The following is a 19436-nucleotide window of genomic DNA, read 5'->3' as shown; positions in this document are numbered from 1 at the left end:
CAGCCCGCTCTCAACTGCTGGTATTGAAATTGTGTTCGAATGCGCACACACATCCTTTTTAGTTTCGCTTTCGATTTCGCGTGGACCAGAGTTGCTGAGTGCTGGTTTTGAAATTGTGTTCGAATGCGCACACACATCCTCGTGTCCACGTAACTTTTTAATTAATTCATATGGAACGTTTCTTAGAGAACTCTCCAGCTCAGCTCTGCTGTTGTCATCTCCATCATCTCGCCTTAAACCATGGTCACACTACACTTTGAGCATGAGAAATTTGTTCGGACACTGCAACTATCGTGATATGACGTCATGCTCTGCAGTGTCTTTTAAAAAAAAACTTAAATTCAACACATAAAAATAATTAATATAAATTGTATAGTAATAAAATACTATTCCACTTTCCTGCAGCGCCGCAGTTTTAAATGTACATTCTTTTAATTCAGATATGAGGTCATGCTGTGATGTATCGATCTGCCATTGGTCTCACGGTGTCACATGATGCGGATTCGCAGACCAGAGTTCACCAAGTTTGAACTTTGAAATGCAGCAAAATGTGAAAACTTTTTGCATGGGCTTGCGTTTCCGGTCTGATGCATTTGCATGCGTATGAATGGAAGTCAATGGAACAACAACAACAAAAAAAAAGTGCAGTGGACCCAGTGTCAGTTTAAAAAAAACTTAAATGCACACATAAATCAACAAGTAATTCCTTGACATTTCTGTGTGTGGTGGCTTTTGATGCCTTGACCCCAGCCTCAGTCCATTGAGTTGAAAAAGGTACATTGCAATTATTCAGTGAAAGAGAGGCCCTTTCAAAAGCATATTTCTGTGTGTGGTGGCTTTTGATGCCTTGTAAAATAAAGGAACATACAATCTCACTCCACTTTCCTGAACTAGCGGTGCTAAAATTTTAGCCATGATTTTACATTCTTTTAATTGGCCAGACGTCATGCACCGGAGTCTCTGCATGGTTCCCATGTGCATCACACACAGCAGTCTGCCATTGGTCCTCAGTTGAGGGGTTGGTGCCTTGCTCAAGGGTCAGTGGTGGTTTATTGAAGGTGGGAAATGATGCGGATTCACTCTCCCCACCTACAATCCCCTGCTAGTTCGAACCCACAGCCTTTGGGTTATGAGTCTGACTCCTAACCATTTGACTTTCCTATGCCTACTGCAATTTTTTCTGCATGCAATGTGTGTTGGCTCAAATCTGGCTCACGTTTTGATTGAATCATGGCTGGCCCACATGATGTGTGTGAAATCACTTGGACTCTGCTCTTATTTTTCATTGGATCCATGCGTATCAAGTCATGGAACAACTCTTTTTTTCAAGGCAAAAAATTGTTAGGGGTATCTCCTCACCAACCAGTAATGCAGCATCTCCCTGGATGATCTGATGCAGCCATGTGTGACAGAACTCATAACACTGGTGGAGAGGAGGCATGACAGAGGATGAAGCCAGACAGAGTGATGAATGTGTATGGGGAAGGAGGCCATGATGAGAGGCTTGCGAGAAGTCACACCTCTACTCTTTTGAGAAATGACCATAGAGTATGACCTCGTAATGTCTCAGCTGAAGGACATATATGTAAAAGTAATCTTAATAATCCTGTTAACCAGAAAATTACTAATGAAAGAAGACAACAGGAAAGGCAGTCAAGCAGAAACAATGCTTTAACTGGCTTAAATGAAATCAGCTGAATTATAACACATTAAAATCTCTCATCAAGTGGGAAATCTCCAATTGTTTCTTGCAACAAACTCAAAAATAATTTAGTAGCAACTCACACAACTGAGACATTATGAGAGAATTAGATCTGTATTAATAGCATTTATTAGATGAAAGTGCTTTATGTGGGTTCATTTTAAAGAAAAAAAATCTAATTATTTTAAACTTTTCCACTCAAATTGAAAGGTAAAAAAAATATTTTTAACAGTACAATAAAACCTGCTTGCATGCTGATAATTTGCAATATTTCAACATCTTTCTGAAAACTTAAAGCTGCAGTCCGTAACTGTTTTGGTAAAGTAAACTTTTCCAATCAATATTTGAGCAAGTACCATAACCATCCAGTGTTCAAAAACTATGGCCTTACTTTAGGCCCGATTCACAGTGGTTAGCTTATAATAATGTTTTCTAATTAAAGTGGTACGGATAGGTTTTCACAGGAAATTTGAGCACGGCACTGCGTCATTACATCACATTTTTAAACATAAAGAAGTTGTCCTGGCAACTAGGCTATCGCATTTGCGGATCCTGCAGGTGGAAGATCGTTTATAGCCTTTTCTCACAGCAGCTGGAATATCGCATTTGAGGGTTGGCAGATTGTAATCCAGAAAGGATTATGTGTTTTATGAAACACATGTGAATGAAATGAAATTAGAAAATTACATTCCAGTGCACAAAGACAAAAACAAAAAAAAAAAAAAAAAAAAAAACATTATAAACAAGGATTTTGTGCAACAAGTGGGGACACAATTACTGATTATAATGACTTATACTGTCTTTTTACGTGTTGCATTACTGATTATAATGACTTATACTGTTGGTCTCACGGTGTCACGTGATGCGGATTCGCAAACCAGAGTCACACCAGTTTGAACTTTGAAATGCAGCAAAATGTGAAAACTTTTTGCATGGGCTTGCGTTTCCGGTCTGATGCATTTGCATGCGTATGAATGGAAGTCAATGGAACAACAACAACAAAAAAAGTGCAGTGTGACCAAGGCTTTACTCCCATGATTGCTGTATAAACTCCTGACATGGGGCCCCCTGGTGGCCTGTGAGAAAGGTTTTTATAGAATTAGATCTGTATTAATAGCATTTATTAGATGAAAGAGCTTTATGTGGGTTCATTTTAAAGAAAAAAAATCTAATTATATTATTAAAAATATCTGAAAAAAATGTAAACTTTTCCACTCAAATTGAAAGGTAAAAAAAATATTTTTAACAGTACAATAAAACCTGCTTGCATGCTGATAATTTGCAATATTTCAACATCTTTCTGAAAACTTAAAGCTGCAGTCCGTAACTGTTTTGGTAAAAAATGATCTGAAATCAATATTTGAGCAAGTACATAACCATCCAGTGTTCAAAACTATTGCCTTACTTTAGCCCGATTCACAGTGGTAAGCTTATAATAATGTTTTCTAATTAAAGTGGTACGTATAGGTTTTCGCAGGAAATTGGAGCATGGCACTGCCTCATTACATCACATTTTTAAACATAAAGAAGTTGTCCTGGCTACTAGGCTATCGCATTTGAGGGTCCTGCAGGTGGAAGATCGTTTATAGCCTTTTCTCACAGCAGCTGGAATAATTAAATGTATAATTCTGATGGCAGATTGTAATCCAGAAAGGATTATGTGTTTATGAAACACATGTGAATGAAATTAAATTAAATTACATTCCAGTGCAACAAAGACAAAAACAATAAAATAAAAAATAAAATAAAATAAAACCCATTATAAACAAAGAATTTGTTGCAACAAGTGGGGACACAATTACTGATTATAATGACTTATACTGTCTTTTTACGTGTTGCATTACATATCGCACTGTGTAAACATAAAACCATGTCTGGAGAAAGGACACTGCTCAAAACTCGTGTTTGAATCGTCAGTGGCAATTTTTTTTTAAATATGTAAACATACTTACAGTCTGTGAGTCAGAAGAGCCAGACTCTCCTTGCAAAGTTGGAACACAAGTTGGAAATCCACACAAATTGAGCCTCACTGCCGTCAGAAGCAGAGCGCGCAGACTCAGAGTAAATGCAAGTGCACGCACGGTAATAATGGATACGTTCATGAGCGATGTGCGAAAAAAGCTAACAAACAACGCTTTTGAAAAGTAAAGAGGTAAAACCTAAGGGCACCTCTTCTGTCTGTGCATCCTTCATGCATATTATAGACGAAAGCCAGAAAAAAGTGAGTGCAATTAAGTGTAAGACGTGTGACCACTGTTGAAGTTTGATTCAGGAAAAACTGGCACATCGCATCTTTTAAAGCACACATGGTCGTGTGGTAAAAATGTTTTGACTCGTTTATTGACTTGTTATAGCAATGAAGGTGGAAGCATGTTACAAACGATTTCCATTTGGGTCTGTGTCTTCCCGGCGGGTTTGGGTCCAGCTTTCAAATAGCCGGTCCAGGTCGGTGTCCGGGTAGGCGGCCTCGGATCTTGACGGGTCAGGGTCCGCTTTTGAAATAATAGACGGGTCCGGATCGGTTCGGTGTAGTACATTACTAAAAAAAAAAAAAAAAAAGGAGGAATCATTGAGAAAGTGGAGTATAGCGGCCTGGTTGAAGGTATTCTGCGTGTAGGACTTTTATGAAGTTTTTGTTGAAAATTTTTAATATAGTTTCTAATTAAAAACTAATCACAAATATCAATAGTGTATCATTTTAGATATTTGATTATTCTGGAAATCTCATACTTTCAGTCATTCAGTAATGACCTGGCATCGCTTCGTTATTTTATAGACATAAATTTTTCAGTTATTTCATTAGTGTAAGTTTGCAGGTTGTTTATTATTCTTTTTAATTAGGGTTGGTTCTGCTTGCACATCACAAAAAGTATATTCTGTTTATAACCACGAAAACTACTACTTGTCAAGTCAGTGACAGTCAGAAATCAGAAGGTCCCTAATGATGAGCCCGGCTACATTCATTGGTACTTTGGTATGATCCGTCCTGGACACAGATTTCTGGAAACACCAGACTGCAATTTTAATCTGCTAGTAATAATGATTACAAGAAATTCCAGAATAAATAAAAAATGAACATTTATTTTGCCAGGAATATTCAAAAAAGAATCAAACAGAATAAATTCAATCAATCCATAATGAGAATACAGAGAAAATGCATAACAATTTGGTTACACAAGTGATCAGCATGAAACACAAAACGTAGAATAAAAATTTATACTAAAATAACTTCAAAGAGTCTGCATACCTGGCAAATAGAGAAACGCATGGCCATCGTGCGGGAAGTTTTATTTACAGATGCTTCCTTGAATGTTTTGCCAATCCTCTTTAAATACCCAAATCAGAACAAAGCAATCATACATTTAGCATAATAAAAGCTTTACCAGACTTTTGCTGGGACCTGAGGTGACCTGAAAGTCAAATCTAACCTGAGGTAGAAAAACAACATCTGGCAAAGACCAGGGGCACACCCCACACCAGTAGAACAGAATTTCCTCAGATTCTAGATCTTTATTTTTGATCTGTTCTATTGATATGGAACTGAGATCATATTTCTAATCACACTGAGACCGTAAAATTGATACCAAACATGAAACGGTTAAGATCATTAATTCTTAACTTGAGTTCTTGACACTTCTATTTCAACTTTCAATGACCTGGACCATATGCCAGTTTTGTTTTCACAAAGAGATCAAAGCACACTTTCAGGGGCGAAACCACACTGCTTCAACGTAAAGCAAAGGCATGCGGAACAATGATCATTTTATCTTAATTATCAAATTTTCATATCCGCTGGAACCCAAGGTCGAATGATTCATCGCACAGCCCTTCTGCTAGCTCACAATGGATTGTTTTTCAGATAGGTCAGCACACATGAAGGACACATGATAGAGGCATGTGATAAAACTTGTCCAGTCAGCGCAGCCATCTAGTAGGCAGTCAACATTTTAACATTATTATGAGAACATAAAAGATCATGGTATAAAATCATCAGATCACCCATCAATGAAATGATCAATGTTATAATTAATGTTACGTTGATGTCCGATTAGGCGATGATTCATTGGCAACAGTCATCAATGGCATCTCAGTCATATTAGGGGACGAGTGTTCAACATGATGCTCCTGAAAACAGATTCACAGAAGGTGAGTGAAATTAACAACACTGATGGTTTCTTTTCCCAAACACTGCATCTTAAATATTGGATGTTTCTTTAAATAAATACATTAAGTCTTAAACAAATATTTGTACTGCATTGTCATCGCGCTGAAATACACTGCTTAAAATCAGATGTTACGTGGGTGTAAAGTAGAACACATCCATGCATGTGATGACATGTAGATTTAACAAGCTATTTAAAAATGTAAAGCATTCAAAACGTTGTGTGTACACTTGTACAGTATATTTGCAAATACTGTTTTGCATTCGTGAAACACATTTTGTAAAGATTGGGCCAGATACACTGAGTTGAAGTTTGTCAGAGGAATTTACAGCTCTTCTTGCAAACATCTTTGGAGGGCATTCTCAGCATTTTGACCTCTCACACTGTCACTATCTCAGAGATGGAGATGGCTCTTACTGACGGCAGTGATAGGATTACACCATTTTTTTAATTTTTTTGTATGGCATTCTCAGCATTTTGACTTGTCATAACTATAGTGATTTATAGTGATTTTTATTTATTTTTATGCAAAAAGCTGGAGGATTTTTGGTGTGTGTGTGTTTTTTTTTTCTTTTTCTAACATTTATTAACAGTACTGATGGTTTCTTTTCCCAAACTTAATATTTCCCTTGAATCCTTTGACAGCCATTTTTGGTGACCCAAAAATGTATCTTGTAGATGAATTCTATTGCACTGGAAGTCTTCTAAACCTCATACTGTCTTGAGGTAAAATATTTCATGTCGTTGTATATATATATATTGAAAATATTACATTTGCACTGTTTGGTTGGCTAACAATATGTGCAGGCAACATTTTCCTCTGGCATTACAAATAAATCAACATGAGTGAAAAAAAAAAAAAAAAAAAAATTCTCCCTTTTTTCCTATGCTGTGCCTGACACAGCATGTCAAGTGAAAAATGTGTTCAGACATGCTTTTTGGGGAGTTGTATAATGGCACAAATACCAGTAAACTAACTACCGCAAACCTTAGGGAACCACCTTGCATGATTCATTTTAAACACTCTCCTCCAATAAAATGTGTGTGTGAAATTAAAGTCAGACACACCAATAACTGTGTCCACGCCTTTTCATTTATAATTTCTTTACATCCTGACAGTACATTTATAACACCAAAAGAGATTTGCACTTGCGGCTGTCAGTACATCCGGCCCATATTGTTAGTACTGTTTTTGTGCATGTAAACTGATTTACAACCTCGTGTTTCTATATAAATCAGATGTTTGAGTGTAATACTTACATTCTGTCCTGGTTGTGTAGAGTCATTATGGCGACAGAAAATCACACCAGCGGATACAGCTACAGAAACCAGCAGAAAGATGCCAACACAAGCATATATTCCTGCTGCAGACAGACCTGATTCTGTAACAATAAAGGCATACATATATATTCCCTAGATATTATAGTGACTTTGGTGATATTTTAAAATGATATGTATACCTTTATACTTGGATAGTCTGCTGTATGATATTGAATGAACTGATAAATGTTTCTGAAGATCAGCGACTAAAAAAAGGTTTCACAGTGCTAATCCCCAGTAAACCAAATATTGTCTGAATTAGTCAAAATGTTATAAAGTCAAACAATTTTTTTTTTTTACAATTTGTCAAATAAACCAAATAAATGATACTCACCAATGACAGCAACACTGAAGCTCTTAAAGCTTCTGATGCTGATACTGCTGCTGCGCCGGCGACGAATGCTGCTATTGGTGCTGTTTATCTCCAGTTTATAAACTCCAGAGTCTGTGTTTCTGATGTTCATGATGGTCAGAGAGCCAGTCTGATGATCCAGCTTCAGTCTGTCTCTGAATCTCTTAGTACCTTCATTACACTGAACATCTGGACAGATAAAACTGAGATCTCCACTGACTTCAGCAAGGCACATGCCATTAAAATACCATGTCATCAAGTCATTTGGTTTTTTAATTACACCAGGATCTAAAGTGACAGATTCTCCCTCCGCCACTGGCATTGTCTTTATGTTATGTGTCTCTGCACCAGGAACATCTGAAATGCAAATCAACAGCTACTGTTTCCTGAACTGTAGCTATGAAAGTGATTACACATGCTCTTTTTTATTTCATATCAAATCTTGCACTTTGCATCTCCAGTGAACAACAACAACAACAAAAAAAATCACATAAAAAAAAAAAAAAAAAAAAAAAAAAGTTTTTTATATCAAATGTGCATAATCTTACGTTAAACATTGATTTATTAAATGACTCACCATGGACTGAAACACTGAAAATCTTTTGACTGATTCTGCTGCTGATGACCTGTAGTTCATAGACTCCAGAGTCAGTGGTTGTGATGTTTGTGATGGTCAGAGATCCAGTCTGACTGTCCAGCACCAGTCTGTCTGTAACACTAGAAATCCTTTTTAGATTTCCATTGATTTGAGCAATGAAAGTGTCATTAAAATACCATACAATTCTGTCGTTTTGGCTTTTTTTAACACCAGTGTGTAGAGTGACTGAATCTCCCTCCATCACAAACACCGACCCTCCATCGGTCAAAACACCCAAAACACCTAAAGAAGAAATGAACCATCAAGTCAAATCATCTTTATTTGTATATTGATTTATATAACATAGTTTTAAAGCAGCTTTTACAGTGATGTTAAAGCAGTGATTCAATGAATAAATCAAAAACTTAATTCTATTATAAAGCAGCTAAAGTTTTAAGCATTATTCAACACACTGTTTACAGATTTTAGCACATTGCTAATATGATGCTAGCATATTTTGACATTACTAACAGGTTTATAGCATGCCCTGTACAAACCCGATTCCAAAAAAGTTGGAACACTGTACAAACTGTGAATAAAAACAGATTGCAATGATGTGGAAGTTTCAAATTTCAATATTTTATTCAGAATTCAACATAGATGACATATCAAATGTTTAAACTCAGAAAATGTAAATATTTTAGGGAAAAAATAAATTGATTTTAAATTTCATGGCATCAACACATCTCAAAAAAGTTGGGACAAGGCCATGTTTACCACTATGTGGCGTCCCCTCTTCTTTTTATAACAGTCTGCAAACATCTGGGGACTGAGGAGACCAGTTGCTCAAGTTTAGGAATCGGCATGTTGTCCCATTCTTGTCTAATACAGGCTTCTAGTTGCTCAACTGTCTAGGTCTTCTTTGTTGCATCTTCCTCTTTATGATGCGTCAAATGTTTTCTATGGGTGAAAGATCTGGGACTGCAGGCTGGCCATTTCAGTACCCGGATCCTTCTTCTACGCAGCCATGATGTTGTAATTGTTGCAGTATGTGGTCTGGCATTGTCATGTTGGAAAATGCAAGGATGGGAGCATATGTTGTTCTAGAACTTGGATATACCTTTCAGCATTGATGATGCATTTCCAGATGTGTAAGCTGCCCTTGCCACACGCACTCATGCAACCCCATACCATCAGAGATGCAGGCTTTTGAACTGAGAGCTGATTACAACTTGGGTTTTCCTTGTCCTCTTTAGGTCCGGATGACATGGCGTCCCAGTTTTCCAAAAAGAACTTCAAATTTTGATTCGTCTGACCACAGAACAGTTTTCCCACTTTGCCACAGTCCATTTTAAATGAGCCTTGGCCCAGAGAAACGCCTACGTGCTTCTGGAGATAGCCCGCTTCTTTTTTCATGTTTTTAGCCATATGGCTTCTTTTTTGACCTTACAGTAGAGTTTTTAGCTGGCAATGGTGAAAGATTCTCTGAATCTTTGGATGATATTATGCACTGTAGATGATGATAACTTCAAACTCTTTTCAATTTTTCTCTGAGAAACTCCTTTCTGAAATTGCTCCCACTATTTTTCGCCACAGCATTGGGGGAATTGGTGATCTTCTGCCCATCTTGACTTCTGAGAGACACTGCCACTCTGAGAGGCTCTTTTTATACCCAATCATGTTGCCAATTGACCTAATAAGTTGCAAATTGCTCCTCCAGCTGTTCCTTATTTTTCCGGCCTCTTATTGCTACATGTCCCATCTTTTTTGGAATGTGTAGCTCTCATGAAATCCAAAATGAGCCAATATTTGGCATGACATTTCAAAATGTCTCACTTTCAACATTTTATATGTTATCTATATTCTATTGTGAATAAAATATAAGTTTATGAGATTTGTAATGTATTCCATTCCTTTTTTGCTCACAATTTGTACAGTGTCCCAACTTTTTTGGAATCGGGTTTGTATATGTATAGGTCATTTATTAAATTTATCCAAAGCAACAAACAAATGAGGTACATCCCAAGCAATTTCTCACAATATTAACAGCACACAGCGTCAGGTTTATTCGAAGGGTAGATTAGGAAACAATCAGAGCAGAGGTGAAATGGAGAATAAGACAGTTTTAGTTTAAAGGTTTAAAGTTTAGGTGTGGTTAAAGTAAATGATACTCACCATTGACAGTAACACTGAAGCTCCTAATGTAGCTAATGCTGAAGTTGCTGCTGAAGATCTCTAGATGATAATCTCCAGAGTCTGTGATTCTGGTGTTCATGATGGTCAGAGATCCAGTCTGATTGTCCAGTTTCAGTCTGTCTCTGAATCTCTCAGTACCTTTATTACACTGAACATCTGTACAGACATATCTGAGATGTCCATTGATTTCAATGATGAGAATGTCATTAAAATACCATGCTATAAAATCATTAGATTTTTTTAGCATATGAGTGTCTAAGGTAACAGATTCTCCCTCCATCACTGATTTAGTTTTTACCGTATCTATTTCTGCAGCAGGAACACCTGAAACACAAACCAACACCTGCTGAAACATTTGTCCACATTTGATGCTTTTAAACAAATGTTACAGTATAATTATAATACTTATACCAGATCATCTATATATGCTAGTGTGTGTGTGCATACCTGCAAACTCACAATAGGTCAAAAAGGTGACAGTTGGGAATATGACCCCTATGACCTCCGGAAGAAAAATTTTGAGAATTTAACATGTAAATAAAGGGTTCTGGTGCACTCTGACAACAAAATAAAGGAAAATGACAACATTTGCTTCAAGTAAAAAGCACATTTATTCCACAAAAGTTTTGGACTGTGCAACTCTGTTGTCATCGGTGTTCATATTTCTCAAATTTTAATGTTGACATTAGAGTGCGCAGAGGAAACAGAAGCTACATCTGAAGTGGCATGAGATGTATTTACACAAACTGTTTAATGAAGCTGAGTTGCCATACATGCATTTACATCACAAAATTTCAAATACATTAATAATTTTATAAGATTATAAATGTTTTATAAAATGTTTTTGAACATAGTTGGGAAAAATGCAATACTTTTAAATATGAAAGCAAACCACCAGTGGATAACGGTAAATTACTGTTTTAATGAGCAAGTCTTTAGTCATTATTTCAAATGGCTGATTCATTCAAAAATGAGGCGCGTGACAGGTGTCCTGACATTTTATCCTACCCGTCAGATGACCAGGGTTTTCTGCGCATACACACATCAATATTGCATCCTTGAACAACAATATTTAATGTAGGCCTATCTGTATTAATGTAAGGGCAGGTTAAGGTTGGGGTAGATGTAGATTTTAATAAAAAAAAACAATCTAATAGTAAGAAAAAAATATTTATTGTTGGTTTTCTGTAGCTGTATCCCTTTTAGCCACATCCACGAATATAACACATATTTACTGTATTTGCATTACTGTAAGGGTAGGTTTAGGGTTGGGGTAGATGTAGACGTTAATAAATCTTAATTTTACAGGTAACATTTTTTTGTTGTTGAATTGTACTACCCACTGTTTTAATGGGAGGTAGCTAAATCTAACAGGGCACCAGCTGTGACCGATCGGACATCAAATTACCGCCTGAGCAATTCGAAAGCATGCGGAGCCATCTGCTCTCTGTACTGTAGCTATCATGGTGCTTTGATGTCATACAGCGATCGGTCTGCGCATTGCTTCATCAAGTCAAACCTAGAAAGGCAAAGAGAATTTGGTCGAACACACTCCTGTCTATGAGCTTGCAATCCCTTGTTCTCCACCCAGACCCCACTCCCCCGCCTAGACAATTCACATAAATTACATATTTTGATTCAAAGCGGTGAATTCCACCGAAAAGCGACTAGTTTGCAGGTATGGTGTGTGAGTGTGTGTGTGTGTGTGTGTGTGTGCGTGTGCACGCATTTAAACAGACTATAAGAACTATCATGAGAAATTGTTTATCTCCAGAACACCACTACTGTTTTATGAACCAAAAGTGTTCAAACTATCGGTTCACTAATGGAAAGCATGTCTGTGTTATGAAGCAAAGTAGGATATTTCTACAAATTCCACTTTCACAGCAAATTTGGTTTTAAGGATATGGCCTATTTACTGGGAATAAATAGCAGTGACTGTCACAGATATAATAAACATATTAATGATAGGATTAAAACATAACCTGATTTTAAAAATTCATAAAATGACTCACCATGGACAGTAACCATGAATACCTTTTCCCTAATGCTGCTGCTGTTGTTCATGATATGTAGTTTATAGAGTCCAGAGTCTGTGTTTCTGATATTTGTGATGGTCAGAGATCCAGTCTGATGATCCAGCCTTATTCCATCTCTGAGTCTTTCTTTATCATCATGACATTTATCATTTGCACAGATTTTACTGAGATCACCATTAATTTCAGCCACACACGTGTCATTAAAATACCATTTAATTCTCTCTTGTTGGGTTTTTGAAACATCAGTGTGCAGAGTGACAGAATCTCCCTCCATCACAAACACTGACACTCCATCTGTATCAACACCTGATGCACCTGCAGCGAAAATAAATATTTAGGTCTAATTATAAATCAAAGGGCAGAATAATTTACACTGATCATCCAGTGCAAAAGTAAAAAAATAAAAAAAATCAACTTTGTTGCGTAGTTCTATTCTTTAAAAAATAACAACTGAAGCTATACAATAAATGGCATTTACTATTAATTTTTAAAACAGCAATCAAATATGATCCTCTATATATCTCTAATGTTCCTCTTAAATATTAATGGAGATCTTAGATTATATCACACTCTCTGCCAGATATTCCTGTGAGTTTGTCTGTCTGTGCTTTGCTCCCTCCTTCCTTCTGTCTCCCTTTCTCTTTCCTTCTCCCTTCTGTGTTATCTCTCTCTCTCTTTTCTCTTTTGACTTTTTTGTTCTGTCCCTTACTTCCTTCTCCCTTCTGTGTTCTCTCTGTGGTGGGGGTCTTTATAATCACAGTTAGTGAGTCTGCCTGATGTACAGAGTGCATCTGGGAAGATCCCTATGCCAGAAACACTCTTACTATGTCCAGAACTTCCTGACCATATCCCTGTCTATATATTTAATGCACATATGTAATGCATATCCTATTGGATAAACCATTATACCACCCCTCACAATACATCTATATAATCTACTGATGTAACAATACACTTGGAAGAAGTTCGTGGACAGAGACTTGACTTGTTTTCTTCCCATGGGCTCGTGCATTCCTGAATGCTACAGGGACTGAAAATATTCTGAAAACACAGAAAAGAGCTAGCATTCTTAACAGGAGATTTATCTGTTTAAAACGACGCGATTACTGTTTTAGTTGATGTAGTCACAAACATGTACAAAACTACAACAATACAGCAACTGTAATAATCATGAAATAATTATTGTCACGGATTCCTGATCGGAAGAGAGGTCTTACCACGCAGAAGTAAAACACTCGCTATGTGCAAAAAATAGAACTTCAGTCCTCTGAAAATTAACGAATATTCTGTGGAATTCATTGTTCTTTTAAAAAAATTATTTTCTTGCGCCGACGCTCTTTTCTACAAAAATGGCGAAGACGATTGAAGTAAAAAGAAAAGAAAAAAAAAAAAAAAAAAAAAAAAAAAACCGAGACTCGCCTGTAGCAATTGCAGAGATGAGGGAGGGCATAAAACGGAGGGTTTGATGTTCCATTCACTTTTTTAATCGTTGAAATAAAATAAAATTGTTAACATGAATGTGTTATAATCATTTATCAGATTATACATAAACGAAGCTACATTTTAAAGCCTATATATAAACGTTGAACTTTTGCATATGGCGAGCATATAAGTATAGACTCTTAAAATCTGGGCTACCACCTCACTTCCTATGATTTAACCCAAAGAAAACACCCTGAACAATAAAACAGCACTTTTAGAGGGATGACTCATTTTCCTATACAGCATGTCTGTACTATTTTAAAAGAACACTCATGTTTTTAAAGAAAATGAAAATATACTATCTTTTGTACACCTTTATTAGTGTAGAAGAAGAAGAAAAGAATGGCATATGCAATATAAAATTTAAATGAATAAAATGTGCCCTTGTCATCTGAGATTTTAAGATTTTTTTTAACATTATTTATTTTTAATGATAATGGTGTCTGATAACCAATTCCGACAGTTTCACTTGACTAAGAACTTTGTCTGTTTGCAAAATTGCAATGGTATTTTTATACATTTCCATGCATAAATGTAGATACTAAATGCAGTATACTTTTCCACCGGAGCGTGATCTAGTGTTCTAAGTGTTCACTTTTCCAAAAATAGCCTTTACTGTCAAAATAGAAAGCTTTGAACAATTGTAAAATTAACAAGCTTTTAACACAGTGTTAACAATGCTAAGGATTGAGGATCTTACCTAATAAAAACATTCCTGTCTAGGGTTAGAATGTAAAGGGATTACACAAACAGATTATATATACACAATAAATAAAATAAATACAATCTTAAAACTATTTGACCTGGCATGTAACTTTTAATTTATTAAACATCAGCTTAAAATATGCTAAATGAACAGATGAGGTATGAAATAATTAATAAATTAAAAAATATCATAAAAAATTGTTTTTGATGAATTGTTCAAATAAGGTGTTTTGTTTTTATGAATGAGCTGACCGAGAACAATCATCTTTGGGTATGATGAGTAATGGTGGTCAGTTGTCCTCTTGTCAGTTTTAGGTTCCTTATCAACAGTCCACGAGCAGATGAATACTGCCCCCAAGTGTAGTCAAAAATAACAACAGTGTGTGTGTTGGGTTTGCTGCTTTATTGGCAGCAGAAAGCATGTGGCAATAATACCCACACTTATGAGGAAGCTTATGGTGACAGGTAGTTAGTGCAAAACTGTCCCAGTTCCGAAAAATGGCAAAGCCCAGTACCTTTAATACACACTAAACCCACACTATCTAGTACTGCTTCAGAGCGTCATTCATCCCATTCAGGAACATGTGCCCAATAAATAAATAAATAAATAAATAAATAAACAAATAAATAAATTATCAGCTCTTGAGGAAAGCTTTGCAATATAACTTTATTTCTAAGTTGTATAACTGTGTCCCATTGGTTCATCAAAAATTCTACACGCATTTGCTGTCTTATGCCCACATGAACACTTGGAATTGGGATGTGACTGTTAAAATAAAACACACATTTTTTTTTTATTTACAATATATACAAATCAAACTGGACATACATAGCACAGCTATACGTGATGATGTGAATATGATGTGATGGAGTGAACGTTCAATTTTAACACCCTACTGTTACTATGGATTCCTACTTTCAGCATCAATACTTTCCATACGTTCAGCTTTCAGCATCTCAGCCTGTTCAGGGATAAGTTTTACACCACACCATCCCGCTGTAAGAAAGAAGATTCAAAGAAAGCAACAGGATTAGTGATTCAGTTGAACAAACACACACACAAAAAATACTTGTTCTCTTTGATAATCTTCGCAGAATGTACAGCAGTGTTTATTTTGGCAGGCATTTTTGATTTAGTCTTAGTCTTTATCTTGAGACGAAAATGCTTAATAGTATTATTGTTATTTTTGTTATTTGAGTCTTTCATAGTTTTAGTCGACGAAAAGTCATTGCATTTTTGTCAACTTTTAGTCATTACTTTTAGTCAATAGTTTTAGCCAAACTGTAGTTACCAAAATTTATTTTGGTAGCTATTTTTATAGTCTTTAAACTAAAATAATCATTAATTCTTCTCTCTTTAGACAAAATCAATTAAGCTTATGAGAAATTTGAATCAAGGACTGAATTTGGAAAAACTTGACTGAATAAATTATGACAATTTTCATTTTTTGGTGAATTATCCCTTTAAAAGTAGTGAAAAAGGGAGCAACTTAAAACACACACACACACACACAGAGAGTTAACCATTCATCTCTGGAACATGAGGGGAAAATATTATGATATATATATATATATATATATATATATATATATAGTACAGGTCAAAAGTTTGGAAACATTACTATTTTTAATGTGTTTTTGAAAAGAAGTTTCTTCTGCTCATCAAGCCTGCATTTATTTGATCAAAAATACAGAAAAAAAATGTAATATTGTGAAATATATTATTACAATTTAAAATAATTGTTTTTAAATGTATTATACTTTAATTAATCATTTTATTTCTGTGATGCAAAGCTGAATTTTTAGTATCATTATCACATGATCCTTTTAGTAATCATTCTAATATGATGATTCATTATCAAAGTTTGAAACAGTTTCTGCTGCTTAATATTTTTTCAGAACATGTGATACTTTTTTTAGGATACTTTGATGAATAAAAAGTAAAAAAAAAGAAGCTATGTTTTTAAAATATAAATATTTTGTAATAACAATATACACTACTGGTCAGTAATTTGGGGTCAGTAATTTTTTTTTTTCTTTCTTTTTTTTAAATAAAATCAATACTTTTATTCAGCAAGGATGTGTTAAATTGATAAAAAGTGATAGTAAAGAAAATATATTATTAGAATATATATTATTAGATTAGTTTTTTTTTTGTTGAATAAATGCAGTTCTTTTTAACCTTTTATTCATCAAATATATTAGCTAGCAGAACTGTTTCCAACACTCATAATAAATCAGAATATTAGAATGATTTCTAAATGATCATGTGATAGACTGGATGTTACATGTGACACTGAAGGCTGGAGTAATGATGCTGAAAATTCAACTTTTGCATCACAGGGAATAAATTATTTTTTTAAAGTATATTCAAATAGAAAACTATTATTTTAAGTTGTAATAATATTTCACAATATTACTGTTTTTTTCTGTATTTTTGATCAAATAAATGCAGGCTTGATGAGCAGAAGAGACTTCTTTCAAAAACATTAAAAATAGTAATGTTTCCAAACTTTTGACCTGTACTGTATATATATAAGAAGCACAATAAGACAAATACAATAGAGATACAAATTCAACTCATTTTTCAGATACAGTATGTATATACTGTTCGTCACTTCTGAGTGGTGCATACGCAACGCCCAGGCCTGCAGATTACATTACATTTACATTTAGTCATTTAACAGACGCTTTTATCCAAATTAGCATATTAGACACATTTTGAGAGACTACAGATTGAGAGAGATGGCGGATAAAAAAGAGGAAAATATCAGAGAAACAAAACATTAAAAATAAGGGTTTACAATCAGGCAGGAGGTAGGACCCGCGTAAATATCGGAGCAGCTTTCCTTCGGTGGAGAGAAACTCAAGGAGTGGGAAGGGCCCGAATCAGATGCCGAAGTTGCTTTGTTTCTTTTTGATAGGTGAGTAATGTTGATTTTGCTTTGTTTCACACAACTTATCCATGTTGGCTTTTGTTTGAATATGCTTGTGTCATCTTCACTTGCATGTTTCTTTATTTGCATGTTGAGCACGTTTCATTTGTTTGTGTTGTGAGTATTTGCAGCGGGTTTCTGTTTTTATAGCTCGTTTCTTTATCTCAATAAATTTGAATGTCATAGAAAAGTTCTTTATTTTTTGTAATTTAATTCAAAAAATCAAACTTTCTTATATTCTAGATTCATTGCACACAAACTGAAATATTTCAAGAGTTTTTTTTTTTTGTTTTAATTCTGATGGTTATGAAAAATAAAAAATTCAGTACCTCAAAAAATTTGAATAGTTTCTCAAACATCAATCAAAAAAAGATTTACAAAACAGAAATGTTCAAGATCTCCAAAGTAGGTTTAATTATGCACTCAAAACTTGGTTGGGGCTTTATGAATTGAAGCCCAGCTGCCTTCGGCTCCCCTGTATTGTTTGTCAGATGTTACTTATCTTCCTCTTCACAATACCTCGTAGATTCTCTGTGAGGTTCAGGTCAGGTGAGTTTGCTGGCCAGTCAAGCACAGTAATATCATGGTCAGCAAACAACTTGGAAGTGGTTTTGGCACTGTGGGCAGGTGCTAAAGTCCTGCTGCGAAATGAAATCAGCATCTCCATAAAGCTTGTCAGCAGATGGAAGCATAAAATGCTCCAAAATCTCCTGGTAGACGGCTGCATTGACTTTGGACTTGATAAAACAATGAACCAACACCAGCAGATGAAATGGCAATGTGACGGAAACCCAAATCATCACTGACTTCAGAAAATTCACACTGGATGTGACGTCCAGTCTTCCTCCAGACTCCAGACCTTGATTTCCCAAATGAAATGCTAAATTTACTTTCAATCTGAAAAGAGGACTGTGAACCACTGAGCAACAGTCCAGTTCTTTTCCTCCTTACTCCAGGTGAGATGCTTCTGACATTTTTTCTGGTTCGAATCCGTAAGTCGTAACCATCAGAATTAAAATAAAAAAAAAAAAAACTCTTGAAATATTTCAGTTTGTGTGCAATGAATCTAGAATATAAGAAAGTTTGCTTTTACAAAAAAATAAAGACCTTTTCTATGATATTAAATTTTTTTGAGACAGAGCTGGTGATTTTTCTGGACTGAAAAAACTTGACTGCTGGACAGCTTGGTCCCCCCCAGTTAAAAAATCCCATCTGCGCCCCTGGCAACGCCAACCTCATACATCATCTGCCTGAAATTGCTTCCGTGTACAACAGTGAGTGCAAGCTATATTAATGTGATTATTACATTTTAAATATGGTTATTTTTTTTTTACAAAAACACATAGATTCACTACAGGAGGCCTTTGTTCATCTCCCAGGGCCGTGTGAGACACTTTTTCATGGATAGGTGCTTTTTATTTAACTTATTTTGGACTGATGCACTGCAACACCTGCTGACTGCCATTAAAAAGCTTGAAAGATCAACTCCGACTGGATTCATCTGAAGGAAGAAAGTCATATACACCTAGGATGACTTGAGGGTGAGTAATTTATGGGCTAATTTTCAAAATCTGAGTAATGTGTTCTTGTTTACAAACCCCTGTTAAAAATCTGGCTTAAAATATAGAAAAGATCTAACTTTTGACAGAAGTTTAAGATGGAAAAAACATGAATTATACTGAGGTTATATGTTGGTCAAGCCCACCAGCAACTATAGTTGCCGCAGTTTATAGTTGTCATTTTCCTTTTGTAAGTATTTTTCTAGATGTTATCCATGTTTTATTTCTCAATGACATGCAAGCAAACAACCAAATAAAGGATTTTAAAGAAAAAAAAAAAGCTATTCACTTCCTTCCTGACACATGAGGCTGTCAAGTTCCTTACCCCTACTTCCAGGAAGCATGGCGAAGACAAACCCTCCCAAAGAAATGAAATTAGCATATTACTAATAAGTATTTTTTGTT

General features: G+C 35.4%; 1 protein-coding gene across 1 annotated transcript; it reads right to left on the bottom strand.

Annotated features, from left to right (window-relative positions):
* Positions 1-4747: 4747 nt before the first annotated feature.
* Positions 4748-13711, bottom strand: LOC109098163 (carcinoembryonic antigen-related cell adhesion molecule 1-like). The gene is made up of 7 exons (XM_042749670.1): positions 13567-13711; positions 12326-12664; positions 10290-10634; positions 8115-8417; positions 7520-7894; positions 7126-7247; positions 4748-5827 (listed from the first exon to the last, which is right to left on the bottom strand). The coding sequence occupies exons 1-7, from the start codon at positions 13646-13648 to the stop codon at positions 5735-5737; spliced, it is 1659 nt and encodes a 552-aa protein (XP_042605604.1). The 5' UTR covers positions 13649-13711; the 3' UTR covers positions 4748-5734.
* Positions 13712-19436: the final 5725 nt, after the last annotated feature.

Source organism: Cyprinus carpio, chromosome B22, assembly GCF_018340385.1.
Source record: "Cyprinus carpio isolate SPL01 chromosome B22, ASM1834038v1, whole genome shotgun sequence".
Classification (NCBI taxonomy): domain Eukaryota; kingdom Metazoa; phylum Chordata; class Actinopteri; order Cypriniformes; family Cyprinidae; genus Cyprinus; species Cyprinus carpio.
This window is presented reverse-complemented; position numbering and strand designations above follow the sequence as displayed.

Bases quoted from the DNA above. Each gene is read 5' to 3' on its own strand.
- LOC109098163 (XM_042749670.1), bottom strand. From the start codon at position 13,648: ATGAATTCCACAGAATATTCGTTAATTTTCAGAGGACTGAAGTTCTAT. The intron at 12,665-13,566 runs GTAAGACCTCTC...TTTTCGCTGCAG, and splicing joins GAGTGTTTTACTTCTGCGTG to GTGCATCAGGTGTTGATACA. The intron at 8,418-10,289 runs GTGAGTATCATT...TTTCTTCTTTAG, and splicing joins CTTCAGTGTTACTGTCAATG to GTGTTTTGGGTGTTTTGACC.